General features: G+C 52.7%; 5 protein-coding genes across 5 annotated transcripts; 2 read left to right on the plus strand and 3 right to left on the minus strand.

Moving 5' to 3' along the window:
* Positions 1-43: 43 nt before the first annotated feature.
* On the minus strand, positions 44-665 carry B0H65DRAFT_975 (uncharacterized protein). Its single transcript, XM_062831636.1, has one exon. It carries the CDS (start codon positions 475-477, stop codon positions 85-87), a length of 393 nt encoding a protein of 130 aa, XP_062685496.1. The 5' UTR covers positions 478-665; the 3' UTR covers positions 44-84.
* A 91-nt stretch (positions 666-756) lies between these two features.
* On the minus strand, positions 757-2,334 carry B0H65DRAFT_417977 (uncharacterized protein; the record flags this gene model as incomplete). The annotated part of the gene is made up of 1 exon (XM_062824119.1): positions 757-2,334. One exon carries the CDS (start codon positions 2,332-2,334, stop codon positions 757-759), a length of 1,578 nt encoding a protein of 525 aa, XP_062685497.1.
* Positions 2,335-7,444: 5,110 nt separating this feature from the next.
* On the plus strand, positions 7,445-8,763 carry B0H65DRAFT_414841 (Got1/Sft2-like family-domain-containing protein; the record flags this gene model as incomplete). Its single annotated transcript, XM_062823946.1, has 4 exons — positions 7,445-7,667; positions 7,941-8,061; positions 8,399-8,549; positions 8,611-8,763. The coding sequence occupies 4 exons, from the start codon at positions 7,445-7,447 to the stop codon at positions 8,761-8,763; spliced, it is 648 nt and encodes a 215-aa protein (XP_062685498.1).
* Positions 8,764-11,047: 2,284 nt separating this feature from the next.
* On the minus strand, positions 11,048-11,865 carry B0H65DRAFT_1061 (uncharacterized protein). Its single transcript, XM_062820488.1, has one exon. The coding sequence runs from the start codon at positions 11,752-11,754 to the stop codon at positions 11,161-11,163; it is 594 nt and encodes a 197-aa protein (XP_062685499.1). The 5' UTR covers positions 11,755-11,865; the 3' UTR covers positions 11,048-11,160.
* A 748-nt stretch (positions 11,866-12,613) lies between these two features.
* B0H65DRAFT_535072 (uncharacterized protein) lies at positions 12,614-14,090 on the plus strand (the record flags this gene model as incomplete). Its single annotated transcript, XM_062829023.1, has 5 exons — positions 12,614-12,631; positions 12,939-12,981; positions 13,005-13,121; positions 13,414-13,532; positions 14,004-14,090. 5 exons carry the CDS (start codon positions 12,614-12,616, stop codon positions 14,088-14,090), a joined length of 384 nt encoding a protein of 127 aa, XP_062685500.1.
* Between the last annotated feature and the right edge of the window lie 576 nt (positions 14,091-14,666).

Below are 14,666 nucleotides of genomic sequence, written 5' to 3' on the forward strand. Positions count from 1 at the left end.
ATCGGCATGAAGGTTGTCACCAAGCTTGGGCAAAAATATGATGCGATGTATCGAGCAAATAGAGCGGTGATTGTCATGATTGTGTTAGATAGAATCGTCGAGAAACAAAGTTAACTCCTCCTTCATGCTACCGCAATGGAATCCCCAAAGCGCCTGAGGTATAATCGTCATAAGCAGGAGAAAACCAGGTAGTACGCCATAGTGACCAGCACCGAAAAAAAAAAAAAAAAAAAAAACAAGGGCAGGCATAACACCGAAGAGACCGAGCCAACAGCATAACGCTGAGAATGATACTTCAATGAAATCACAACATCCATCCTTCTGTGTTATCACGTATGAACCACACTGAGTGACGAGGGCCATATGCCGACTTCCGTGTACACATGATGCTCTGCCATAGGGGAAAAGAAAACAGTTAAAAGAAAGAATAGAACGAAAACCTGAAACAGAAAAACAAGACCCAGTCTGTACGCCCATGTGCCAAATCACATTCGTGCTCAATCCCTGAACGACCAGTGAAATGCTAAGTACCTAGACCCCGTTCCCAATGTGCCGCTGCGATGAAAATGCAAATCAGGGATGTGAAAGCCTGTCAAGTGATGATCATGGCCGAGATAATAAATGATATATCCATAAGCTTCCAAGAGATGGTAAAGAGATGAGAAAGCCCCCCTGCGTTCGTAAAAAAACAGGAAAAAAAAAAGATAACCGAAAATCCACACCAGCATCGCGATCAAACAAATCCGATTCCTACGATCATTGAGTCAAGTCCATTCCATACTCGTCCTCCTCTTTGAACTCCATGTCGGCACCGTCGTCCTCATAGTCAAGGAAGTCGCCGGCATCGAGGCCATCGTTGAACTTTCCGTCGGCGCCACCATGGGCAGGACTGGTGGAAAGGTGTTCGCCATTGACACCATTGGTGTTCAAAGGCTCACCCTTGTAGTCCGTATGATGAGGGACGCGAAGGCCAGTGCCAGCCGTGCGAGAGTACGAGAATCCCCGGGATTTCCCGCTGCCGTCCTCTCCTCTGGCGATGGCCTCCATGAGCTCCGTCTGCATCCGCTTCTCATCATCGGTGATCTCAAAGGGTACCGTACCCCCACGCTCCAACAAGGCATTGATGAGCTCTTCTTGTTGTTGGATCTTGAGGTAGGCCATCCACATGAGATCCCGGGTCCAGCTCACCGCACCATTCAAAATGTCGCCCTTGTTGGGGCCCTTGTCCTTCTCCTCGATGGGCAGGCCTGTTGTGATGTTTCCAGCCGTGCTGCCAGCAGCTCGTCTTGCTCCAGGTCCAGCTAGGGCTGATGTGGCTTGAGAAGGACTTGGGATGCCCGCAAGCGTGGGTGAAAGGGGCGTTCCATTCTGAATTGCCTTGCGAATTTTTTCATCCTCTAGACGATGGGCAGGAACCAGCTTGCTAAGGTCTTGAATGCGCTCGTTGATGTTGTCACGTCTCCGTCTTTCAACGAGGTTGTGTGACTCGCGCCTCCTCTTCCTCTTTGCTTCTTGTGTCGACACAGAGGAGGTCGTGGTGCCAAGCTTGGCGGGCATGGATGTGCCGCCCTTCAACAGAATGTCATTGATTTGAGCGTGGGGGCCATGAAGGCCTGCCTGAAGAGGTGATGAGAAACCAGACCCAGGAAACGAGGACAGGCTCTGTGGGGTTTGCATCCACTGCGCGGAATGGGACTTTTCATGGTGGGGGCCTGTTGTCCTGATGGGCTGAGGGCCAAATGATCCCGAGTTCACCGAAAGTCCGGCCATGTCTATCGCCTTGGGTGTAAGTGGGCTTCGTGTGGTGGACGGCTTGCGCTGCATGGTTTGCGGTATCCTGGTACGTGCTTTCGCGCTCAAGAAGTTCGGGTCAGTCCCATCGCTGTTCATGTCGTTATTCGCTAATGGTGACCCGGCGTATGACATGGGCGACTGAAGCGATGTTCCGAAGGATTGAGGGTGCTGCATTTGGCGGAAATGCGAGAAGTTATGGACAAATGGCGAGGCTATCGGATCGCCGTCGGGTGTGCTCGAATAGCCATTTGTATGGGCTTGGTTGATGGGCAAGCTTTGGTGATAAGAGTCCGGGAAATTCATGCCAACATCGTTCATTCCGCCGAAGTCCTGTCCATGACCCTGCATTCCGACATGAGGGTCACTGGGACTGTTCAAGCCGTCGAGAAGCTCGTCGTCTCCGAACAGAGCTGAGCCGCTAGAAAACCCATTCGAGGGGTTGTTGGTGTGGTTGAGGTAGTTGTTTTGGAAGGAGCCATGAAAGTTGCCCCCCATGGCCAGGTCGTTCGGGTCGATGCCTCCTCCGCTATGCCCGCCCATTGGGAATCCGTGTTGTGCCATATTGTTCGGAATGGTATTGGTGGAGGCTTGGGTGCCTGTGTGTTTTGAGTATGACTCGGTGCGGCGGTAGGGGTGGTGGGTTGCCTTGGAGCGATGCCGGAAGATGTCAAGGCTGACGTGTCGCTAAGTCGCGGTGGTCTGAGGACAAGATATTCGGTTTGATCCCCAGTTCTTTCGCAAGCGCTTGCAAGGTTTGCGTATGAATCAAAAACCGTATTGTCGAGGTATGTCGAAGTCGGCGGTTGGTTTTGTTGTGGGCGATTGTGGGTGAATGTCGGGTTGGGTGTGTAGCCGCCTAACTGGCTTTGGCAATGTTCGGGGAAGTTTGTAACGAATGCCCGTGAAGGCAAGGGAGCCGAGTCGCCGAAGAGGACAACAAAGGCAATGCAATGCAATGAAAGAGAAAGAAAGGGGCAAGCGAATGCCAAAAACGCAGCCTTCTTTTTGTCGGATCTTGCCTACGCTTCGGTCGCCGAATAGGAACGGAGAGCGAAAGCGACAAGGGGTGCGAAGTGGTTGCAGGTTGCAGTGGTTGCAGTGGTTCGCGGTTGAGATTCAAAGCAATCGGCCTTTTCTGTTGGGCAATCAATGACTGGGATGAGTCAGCAGAACGTTCCGTGTAAATGCACTGCACCGCACCAGGACAGCGGCAGATTGCTACCTCGTTGTGTATGTTTTGAAGCAGGTGCGAGGCATCACAGCAGGCAGCAGACAGCGGGCAGGGAGAGGCGAGGTGCAGGGAGGAAGGAGAGGAAGAAAGTTGTGTGCGATGTGCGAAGAAGGCGCCGCTGTCTGCGAGAGGGGAAACTTTTGGGGTGGAAGGTGGGGACTAACAGAAAGGCGGTAAGATCCTATATACGGTATTGTACGTACAGCCACAAGCAAGGAATGTACTCGTATCGGTAATCGTAATCCGTCCTCTGCGGTAATGGTTTGCGCAACCCTAGCACTCCAAGAGCCCTTGGGAGGCAATAAATGCTGACGCGAGGTGTAAGAACCAAGAGGAGGGGGAGGGAGGGGGGTAGAGGGGCTGAAGTGGTTGGAATTCGCAACCAGACGAGAAGGTTTGCGCGTTGAGAATTCCGTCGGTTTGAGAGGCGTTGTAAAAATGGCTGTTGTCTGTGCACACAGTGCTAGGTGGAAGGCATTAGAAGGCCGACCTCAAAAGAGGAGCCTGTCCTTTTCGAGCACAATTTGTATGCGCTCCGAGCGGTAACTTGGCTGGCTGGCTGCGGGCTGTATGAGCGGAATGCAGCGCGGAAGCGGCGGCTGAGGCAGGCTGAGTTGCACGTACTTCTGCGTAGTGGAGGCGAGTCAACTTCCGACGATTACAGGATTGCCTAAGAATGATGTTTTTTGCCCGCTGTTGGAGAAGGCGAGTCAAGAGAGATATGCAGTTGGAGATCGTGGTGATTTATAAAGAGGTGGTCGTGAGCAGAAGGAGAGGCGGGGTACGGAGTGGGGAGGAGTAGGCAATGGGGAACGGAGAGGAAAGATCTGAGATGTGATGAGAACGGGGGAAAATACCAGAGCCAAGAGCTGGAGAAGAGGATATCCTCAGAAACGTGTGTGGATGCTCGATTCCGTATTCCGCAATTCGCAATTCGCAATCCGCAATCCGTAATGCGCACCACAAAAGATGCTTGTTGCCTGTGTTTTGCCAAAGGGTGCCAAACTGTGCTGTGCTAGTATTATGAGGTGAGAGAGTTGTGGTAACTCTTCCGAATGTATAAGAGATGCCGGCGTGTCGCCGATGAATAACTAACACGCAACCGATGCGCCGGACAATACGAGTTCGTGCTTGGCTATCTCGCTTGGTCTTTCCGACCGTCCCGTCTTGTTCTTGTGTATGGTTTGAATAGTGCGGGTGGGTTGTAATGAGATCTTCTCAAAGCGTGCGCCGTAACTGATCCATCAACCGTCAACCTCTATGCAATGCCTTGCTTGGATTCGGATGCTGCCATCCCCAGACTCGGACTTACACGACCCGATCCAAAGTGGGGCCTGGTCAAGGTGATCGCCGTCCGCGGGTCCCTAAACTCCTTTCACGGTCTGGATCCCGTCCGCTTGTCGCCCGCTGTCGACCGCTGCCTCTCCGCCAGGTGACGGTCGCTGACAGTTTTCTTGTTAATTAGTCGACCTTCAACGCTCACAACTGACCATTTGTCGTTGAGTTTCACGAGGCTGACCCCCAAAATGATGACGGGTGTGAGTCCCTATAAGCTGACTGCCCGGCCCAGGTTCGATCACTGATTGGGTCAATCCACGGAACCTTGTATAAGCGAGATAGTCTCCAGGCTGTTGATCCTGCCTTGTGAGTCCAGTGTGTCCTCTCAATATGCCTGTGCTCGCCGGTTGAGATGTTCCAGATCCGAAAGGCTCTTTGAGACACCACGGCCTTCTTGTACCGCATGTAAGATGTCCAAATAGATACCGGCCCTGGTCAGTTAATTGCCCGATGCCTGATGTCTCTTGTTTCCCTGTGGTTGTGGAAGGCGTACAGTGGAGCACTGAAGTTCGCCTGGCTGAATCTGGTTGAGGCTCGTGCTACCTGAGATATGGGAGAATGAAGGTGGCGTTTGAAGTAACTGGACAGTGACAAGGTGAGCGCTGCCTGGTGGTTAGAGATTGATGTTCAGAGTTTATGCAACCTCGCAACAAAAAGTCGAGATTTACAGAAGAAGAATAGTTCAGGTTACGGTGAAGTTTTATGAAAGCCCATGATTCTCAAGCGGCTCATCAACATCTTATATACTGATACTGACCGAGGAGGGGGCAACGATGTGTATACGAGGCCACCCACACATTCCAATACCGATGGCTTGTCAACAACGTCTTCTGACCTTATCGGTCAAAAAGGGTGGGCTGGAATCACGGCATGAATCAAGATGCAAGCGTTTCAACGTTGCCCGGTTTTTCTGTGGATTTCCTTCGACATCTTTCGGGGTGTTGACTTAGCTGATCGGGAACATCGGAGGAGATGTGAGATTTTGTAAAGGTAAGATGGGCGAAGAGCATCCTGCGATGATGGAGGGCATCTGTCTATCAGCGTGACTCGGGGGGTGAGACACTAAGGCACACCAATCCGAAAACGTTGATCATGGTAACCTCACACCTAGTTCACGACCCATGCTCCCACGGTCTACATCTACTATTACTCCAGACCTTGTAGGTGCGGACTGTTTTATCCGATCTGAGTTATCTAGAGTCTGGGTGGTATCTAAACTCTAAAGATTAGAAACACAAAGACTCCTAGTGCATAATGCTGCGCTTAGAGCTACCATATACGAACGTGCTTGTAAGCTCTTCAGCAATACACACACCAATAAACCTTCAATATGCCATGCACGTCGCCTCCTATCGAGTAGATTTTCGGCCGTAACCGTTCACTCATCCAAGAAGATGCCCTCCTTGAGGCGGATAACAGCCGGCACGATAATTCCGAGGCAGAAAGGGAAACTCACCGAGAAACCGGGGGCTCGACTGGCATCCAGCTGTTGAGGAGCCGGCCGATGTACGAGTCTTGGACAGCAAGGGCCAAGGGGAAGCATATTGGCAGATCCTAGCCATGGCCCTCTCCATCCCCATCGCCGTCTTATCGTGCCAAGTGTCATCCGAGTCGTTGAGCCCTCGTCGCTATCAGGATCAGAGCCTGCCTTGCCTGCTTTCCAAGTCCCCTAGTAAGACCGCACGCTAGGCAAGCGAGGCGTGGTGGTGAAGTCGTACTGTAGTCCTCAGATCTGACGTTGGCCCATGGACCCCACCATTGCTGACGTCGAAGGTCAAGACCGTCAAGGAGACGCCCATGCAATTCATATGAAATTCCATGCTTCCCTTTGCCGTTTTTCGAGTACGATTGATTGCCGCAAAGCACATCGGAAGTCATTCCTCGCCGCGTCGTCTAATGAGGGTTGTCTCTCTGGAGCAAGTGGTACAGCATTCGACATTGGTTGCCCCTGTAGGACTGCTTCCCCTCATGGCGGAGGACTGGCTGCCCCTCCAAACGAAGGGGTTCAGTTTTGGAGAGATGCTAGAGGTGTCCGGCGTGAGGTGAGTGGATGCCTTCCCATGTCGCTTTGGATGCCACCCTACGAGCTGGGTCCGTGATCATCTTGTGGACCAAGGATGGTGTGGACTGGCCAATCAGATGACAGATGCCCAGCCTGTGGCTGCGTCCGATCAGGCCGTTGATGCGCATTCAGTCCCACCTCACTGCCGCCGCTAGCTGGCCGAGCTGGCCAACTTGGCTGGAGCCAGCAAGCTTCAACTCTGGGCAACCTCAGCATTATTGTGTAGGGCATCAACCTGTCACCATTGCGACACGCCCCAACACGCGCATTTTGAACTGCCCATCCATCACCAACCTACTATCCAAAATCGATTATTTGCACCTTCCCACAACTGCGCACCCTACCTCTATCGCAATAGTCGGCCAGCCACCTAGCCATCCAAAATACCCGAGTTGCCGACAGCGTGTGTAGCGACACTGTTGAACACGCACACCGCGTCGGAAGGCGGCGACAAACACGGAACTCTCCCCAGACGACCCCCAAGCCTTTCCAACATTTGGAGGACAAGGGCTTGAAACAGATCGCCAAAACCTGCTATTTTTGCAGCCGATAGCTTAACTTGACTGCGGTATCATCTGAACACCAAACGTGGGTCTTATTCCTGTCAACCTCCGGCCGCCTGGTGGTCGCATGATTGCCTCTTCCCTGATATCAAACATCAAGACTAATTCTCCCTCTTCGGATACAGCCTGTGGTCGCTTCTGTCAGTCGCCCTACCCGCTGCGAGCGTATCTCACCTTACCGCACCACCCACTCCGGCACCGTTATCCAATAGCACCGCTTGCTCGACCATCTACACACCCCTTTTCCATCCGATCTATCACAAGTCAGCTCCGGCCTTGTTTGTCAGTAACTGTTCTCGTAAAGACGGTCACTGGACACTATCTTTACATCGGTTTATAGTACTGGCCAACTTGCGGTCCTGGACGAAACGAGACCGGAACTCTTGCATCTCACAAAGGCTCCACCCCCACGGCCTGATACTACCGACACCCTAGACATCCCCTCTCCTGGGCATCATGGCTTCGGCATCTTTCCGAGACTCGCTGGGTTCTCTAGGATGGTCCCGCCGAGAAGCGGAAATTCCTGTCAACACGTCCCAACAGCGCGGTCTACTATCATCCATCAAGTCTCTCAACCCCTTCGGCAACGGTGGCTATGTTCAACTACCAACAACTGAAGGCCCCGGTGCTGTTCTCCCAGCACCTACCCGTCGGGAAGAGGAAGAAGGCTGGTTTGTTTGTGAGTCAACCCCCATTCTGCCTGGTTCAGTCGCTCGTCTTTCCATGTTGCCTGCTGTGCTTTGCAGCATTTGCCCTCCGTACCCCTGTAGGGGAGATCCGCACTGCAGGACATGTGCCGCTTTTGCGTCTCCGTGTCTTAGTTACCAGGTTGCAGAGCATTTGGGAGGGAGGGGGAGGGAGGGGGAGGGCATAGCGGTTTCAACCCCCTTGTCATATCCACGTCCACTTTGGAATCATGGTCACTACAGCAAGGCTAACTCGTACTCTATAGTGAGCCGGTGGGACCGCATGTTGATTTTCGCTGCTTGCAATCTGGGCGCGCTGGCCTGCTTCGTCTTGGCCTTCGCCTTGTTCCCAGTGTTGTCGCTAAAGCCGCGCAAACTCGTGATCTTGTGAGTGCCTCCTTGCTATTCACAGCCTTCCCCCTCCCCTCCACCAAGTTGTTTTCCCAAGCCCAGCCCTTACTTCCCCTCTTGGAAATCTGGTCCCCCCCTCCCCCCATTTCTTGACTTGACTCATCAGTATGCCCTGGAACCCGTCGTTATATCCGTTTGATGGTGCATATGCACAACATTCGCATGATACTCTAGCCATGTTGGCGGCCCGATGACTCTACGAGGCTGATCATCCGGCACTTGGATGACTTGTTGGCATCATCGACATTTTAAGGGGCAGATCGGATAGTCAACTATGGATGTCTTGCTAACGCGTGCGGTACCCAATCCCTAGATGGACACTCGGCTCGATACTCTTCATTACGTCCTTTGCGGCTATGATGGGACCATGGGCGTACTTTAGGCACCTGACCTCTGGTACAAGGTTGCCTTTTACATCGGCCTACTTTGGCTCTTTGATTCTGACCATGTACTTTGCTCTTAGCGTGAGTTTGCTCTGGCCCCCTTGTCCGGCGTATAATGGTTGACTAACATGGTGGGAAATAGCTGCACAGCACGATCCTCACCCTCCTTTCCGCCATTGTCCAGATGGCGGCTCTGATCTGGTACCTTGTCAGCTACTTCCCTATGGGCTCGGATGGTCTTCGCGTTGCGACGTCCTTCGCTGCCGGCAGAGCCGCCGCCTGGATGTCTGGGTAAATTAGTGGATGGGTTATGATGGGTGTACGCTTGTGGTAGCCCGCTTGGCTGCGGACTTGTCTGATGCTGTAGCGCATTTACGACTTGTTCGTGCTCCGACAACGCGCCTTTGGATTGCGTGTATACTTAAAAGCAGGCTTTGTCAAGTATGGGTTGTGGATAGCACCGTGAATAATACAAGTCGTTCTCGTCAGAAAGACTCGTGGTTTTTATTTACCATTAATATCCAACACCAGCACGCATACTGCCACCACGCATACTTCCAACAAGCAAGCCTACCTCAACAATGCACAGCTCACGGTTCAGCAGATGGCCTTGATGTGCTCACCCCCGACGGACACCGGCGTTACACAAGCTTCCATCTAACTGTCCACTCGAACACTGGAGATACCAGACAACGGCATAGAAACTTGCTGTCTGGAGCAGATCCCCAAGGCTCCCCTCCTGCCTCTTCCTCTTCCGCCTCTCCCTCTCCGGCGTTCCCCTCTGCCCTCCGCCTCTACCTTGCCCTCCGCCTTTACCTTGCCCTCGCCTCTACCTTGCCCTCGCCTCTACCTCTTTTCGGTCCAGTTCATGCATTTATCACACCTCACTACTCTAGTCAGTTGACTACCTATGCTCTCAAGTGTGAGTCCAAGTTGCTCAGCATGAGGACGGAGGGCTCAAGGCAACCTGATTCCGAGTGGAACATACCTTACTTACGCTGGCGATCTCTCGTCATAGAAACTGTGCTTGCTGGCACCGGACCGAACCGAGTGGGAGGGGGAACCTCGATCGGAACTTGAACCATAGGGATCCCAACGCGAAGCCACGTCCACATCCACATCCACACAGTCACAGTCATTGGCACCGCAATCGCGAAAGCTTTTGAGGAGACTGGAGTGAACTACCACGACCTACGCCTCTACGAGCGGATGGCTGTCCATGCCATGCCATGTCTATCACCGAACCAACCTCAGATTCCCCTCGCCCAGACGTGGAGACTCCATCTAGGATGGAGAGCCATCGACACTGGGGAAAACGTCGTACCAAGTTTGCTGCTGCCGATATGTTGCAGCCACCATGAAGATATCCATCACCGATATCTGTCTCTATCTCTGTCCCATCACCCCTTCCATGTCCGCAAGCACTCTGCCGTCAGCCATCAATCAAGTCACGTTTGCGTTCAGGGAGGAGTCGATATGGGAGAAAAGCCATTCCATTAGTCTGTACTATCTATCGTTCTATCAAGTCGAATCCCACCGTCCAAGTCCCACCGCCCGACTCCCAGACACCCATCCTCCAACCCATCCTCCCAAAACGACAACCTTCCCCCCTCCCCTCTCCTCCCCTCCCCTCCTCGCCCACCAAGTCCCACGATGCGTCGTCTATTTGGCCCTAGGCAGCAAAGCCACCTAGGTTTCCAGGTAGTGCCACGTGGAGGCATAGACGTCCGACTTCACTACCCTTTTTACCCCACACTCGTGATCGGGAGGGAAAATTGAGCGCGACTTCGCAACTCACAACCCAGCTAGGTTAGTACGCCAAAACTCCAAACTCCCAACGCCACAACTCCCAACGCCCCAACTCCGTCCCCAGTCTATTAACTCTATATACTCTTTTTTTTTGTGTTTTAGTTCTTTTCAAGTTTTTTGTGGTTTTGTTGCTTTTCTGTTCAGAACAAAGAAATGAATGTACTTGCCTGGTGTCGATCATTCGATCATGCTTCCCGGCTTCTCCGCCTCACGGTGTAAGTCCTCCACCCCGCCCCCCCCCCCCCCCCCCCCCCCCCAAATCCTCCGATGCGGTCCGATCGTGTGAATTTGTTGTCCTCCACTGCGCTGAAAGACTGTTAGTGATTTGTCACAGACCAGATTGGGGTTTTGAGAGAACTCACGCCTTACGCCTCAGATAGTCGCTAGGTACTCTCCTCCACACTCTTACCCCTTCATAGCGCACGCGATCTGCACCCAGTGTGCGCGACCGTGTTACACTCTCCGCAGAAGACTTCACTAGTTGGCTAGTTCGTGAAGACCCGGCCCGAGATAGGGTCCCGGATAACTCTAGGGCCCCGAGGAGCCTTTCGAGCCTCTTCCTGGCGACGCCAGTGGGCCTCCAAAGCGACCCGAGCCCGACGTTGCCTCTCCTCCTGAGCAAAACGATTTGCAGCGTACTCTCGCACGCGCTCATCATTTGCCCTGCGCCATTGCTGACGCCTCTCTCTCTCCGAAAGCGTGGAGATGTCTGAGTCCGAACCAGATCCGCGCCTTGCGACGCGCGCTTTCTGCTCTTTCCTGACAGCTGGAATTGGGCTATCAAAAAAGAGTGATCTGATTCCCAGTCTTCTTCGTCCGTTGGATGGAACGAGGAGCAGACCGAAAGATTGTCGAAATTGGGACCTTCAGAATCAGCAGGGCTCTAAGCCGCGTCATCGTCGGAACCATAAATCGTGGGACTCGTGCTCTTGGTCTTGGAGACGAGCGAGCACTGCTGTCGCATAGGGGTGCGCGGGACAGCGACGAGAGAGGGAGTCGAGGACTTGAGAGTGTTGCCGTCGAAGGGTGACACAACGGACTTCAGACCAGTGGCGAAGAACTCGGCGAGGTGGTCAAGACCAGAACCGAAGAACTCCAACATGGCCGAGGTGGTAGTATCGTCTGTTGTCTGAGTGGAAAAACTTTTGTAGTTGGAACCACATCGCTGCTCTGGGATCGATGGAACCTCGGGGAACCAGTCGATGAACTTGATGAACAGTGATGTAGCGAGTCTGGCCAGCGAACCGAACGGCGTGATTGTCGGGAGAGAAAGTGTGCCTGTGACGGCGTCGACAATGCTGATGATGTAACCGAACTTGATTTGCTGATCCAAACACAGGACTACCGCCTTCCAAGCCGGCCACAAGGTGGCGTCGACCAGCTCGAGGAAGTTGGCAGCCGATGTGTAAAGAAGCCACAGAACCCTCATGAGGAAGGTGCAAATGGGTGACAACTCATTCTTGCTTGTGTTGTGCATTTTGTTGATTGTAGTTGATTGTAGTTGCTGAGTGGTGTGATGAAAACGTAGTGTTCAAAATGAAGACAGAATGTTGTTGTTGATGGTTTGGTTGTGATTGTTGAAGAGAGGAAAGAGGAGAAGAACGGGAGAGGGGCGGATGGGAGAGGAACTGTTGTGACTCAGGCAGGATCACATGCAAAGAGCAGCAGCAGCTGCTTTGGGAAGGCGCGCCCTGCCTGTGGACACTCTCGGGCCCGAGGGTTGGGGGGATTCCGAATCCGTCCGGGGCTCTGCGGGGGGGTCTACAGGCAAGTAGGTACCTGGAGAGAGAAGGAAATACAGAAGGCAAGTGATCCCTAGGGCAAGTGGAACAGCTACCCGATCGGAAAGCTCCAGTGGGGAAGTCCAAGAGTCTGAGACGATTATCACTAACTAGGAAGCCTGAAAGGGGGGATGTCAGTCGCCCGATGGAGTCTGGTTACGGTAGTTCTGGCCACTGTAATTTGCATTCCCAGGGCCCAACGCTAGAAGCTCTAACGACTTTTCCAGAAGGTGGTCTGGGCCTTGCAGTGAGGATGGGGTGAGGGTATCGTCTGAAGAGGCGTATGAAGCCATCGCGGTCATTAATGAAAGGAGTTTGGGAAAGACCACCACTTTCATCGCTTTGGAGTTTTATCTGACAATTACCTAGCATTTATATGCCGTGAAGTTAAGCTTGGCGATTGTATAATATGTCATTGGTCAGCCCTATTTGTGGACCCGCGCACCGGTGTCTCGGTTCCTGGTTCCTGGTTCCTGCTTGCTGAAGTGGCGTCCAACCCTTGTCATGTGCCCCCCATAAGGAACCACATAAGCAGGCGCATGCATGATACCCGACATGTCTTTGATGGCAGAAGTATGTTCTGGGATTATACTACAGTAGAATCCCCTGAAACTGCATGTAATTCAGACCGGGGAATTCTATGCACTAAATGGCATATATGCAGTTCCTAGACCGGAGCTAGGCCCGAAAAGGAAGCCAGCCAGAGGCCGAGACACTAAATTCCGACCCTCTACTAAGAATCTCACTGCTCAGGACCGGATTCATAAGTGCATACGCACCAAAAATTGTCCGAGATCCGTATGCAGTATGCAGTTATGCAGTTGTAGCTGGGAATCAATTCAGCCAGCCAAATCCTATGCACTAACTGGCGTATATGCAGTTCCTGGAGGATGCAGTTGCAGGGGTTTCTACTGTACCTGTAGGTCAACATTGGCATTGTTTACAGGCACAGAGACGATCTCCTTCTGCAAGGCAGCTAAGGGTGTTGCCCGAATTGCGGCCGAAGACCATGAATCTTGCGGTGATGCCTGCATGACGGTTGTGCAGATGCAGACATTTCAAGGTATGTTCTCTTCTTGATCAGTCGATTGACTTACAGGTAGATTCCGAACAATTAGCCATTGCATACTCACATCCCGCTCCGATTGACGACGGCAGGTCCATCGCACGACGACAACCCTGTCTTCAGTTCTCGGCACGGCCAAGCCTTTCAAATGTCGACTTCTCCTCGAAGCACCGAAAGCGTCGCTTAATAGGTACATGTACCTCGGTAACAACATTCGACAACATTGGGCTTCCACCAATTAGCTCTTCCGCCGATACAACAGCTCCTCGTCATCAACACCTCAAATAAGGCCAAGTAGGCCTTGTGGACGATACGAGACAGTTCTTCGTCAACCAGCTATTTGCAGCAGACTCTCGTCCACCTTCGAAAGAGCGACGCAAGAACACACTGTTAGATCATGACCCAATGGTACCACGAGTCCGATCGAACCTCGACCTGTATAGACATCAACCAAATGGCCGAAGAACTCTGTCTGACGAACAAAGAAATGCCCAGCCTCGCGCCAAACAACGTTCCTCGACAACTATTGACGCTACTAGCACAGTTTCTATCCTACTTTATATTATTTTCGCCCATTGTTGGTTCATTCGCTTTCTCAGCCCTATCCCAACTATTGCGACACAGCGCGGACGAGCAAACAAAAATCAAGACAGAAATCGACCCCGGCGGTAAAACCGATGAACGACTCCACAAACGCGCGTCGGACAAAGCTTTGCCATAACGTATCGGTTTTGTTGTATCTGCTCATTCTCTTGCCTCTGCTCAAGCTGCCCCATGACTGGAAACATTTGGCACCAAAGCCAATGAACTGATACCGAAAACACTGATCAAACGGTCCGGCTATTCACAAGGACGTCCCACAGCAACACTTCATCTTAGCACCTTCAACCTCGGGAAAACACATCGTACTGGCTCATATTCCCCGGCGAGTTGTTGAAGATTCCCAAGGATGAACGTGGCCATTAGAATGTCGCAGGACTCCGCGAACCAAGTGCATTCGGAAACTTGATCGAATCCGAGCCACAGTCTCAGCGCTATGGCGAGCTCACACATTTGTTCGAAATGCTGCGTTGCAAGCTTCATGCTATCGACGTTCTCGTCATGGTTAGTGCGAACCCTTGCGCCCAAGTAATTCCCTGGTCCGCTAACCACGTATCAAATTACCTTTACCTAGGACGTAGGTAGACGGACATCGTTCCGCCAACATCCCCTCCCAGCGAATCACCGAACGATGATCCCCCCATCCAGTCTCCAGATCGCGGGGTCCCCGCCGTTGCCGCCAATGGATGTTCCTTGGGTACACTATCCAATCCGATCCGATCCGATCCGATCGCATCTCTCCAGCTCCTCCTCGTCCCTTCTGCCCCCCCCTTCGGTCGATCGCTTCGCGTAGTGTGGCGTACACGGCATTTGGTACATGCATATGTGCACATACATACTGCCCATGCTGTCCCGACAGTAATTTCTCGCTCTCAGTGGTCCAGAGACTTTGAAACAGGCTTGGACCGGCAAACGAGACGCAGCACCGCGGCGCGGCGGCGA

Source organism: Neurospora tetraspora (assembly GCF_033439725.1).
Source record: "Neurospora tetraspora strain CBS 560.94 chromosome Unknown B0H65scaffold_1, whole genome shotgun sequence".
Taxonomy (NCBI): domain Eukaryota; kingdom Fungi; phylum Ascomycota; class Sordariomycetes; order Sordariales; family Sordariaceae; genus Neurospora; species Neurospora tetraspora.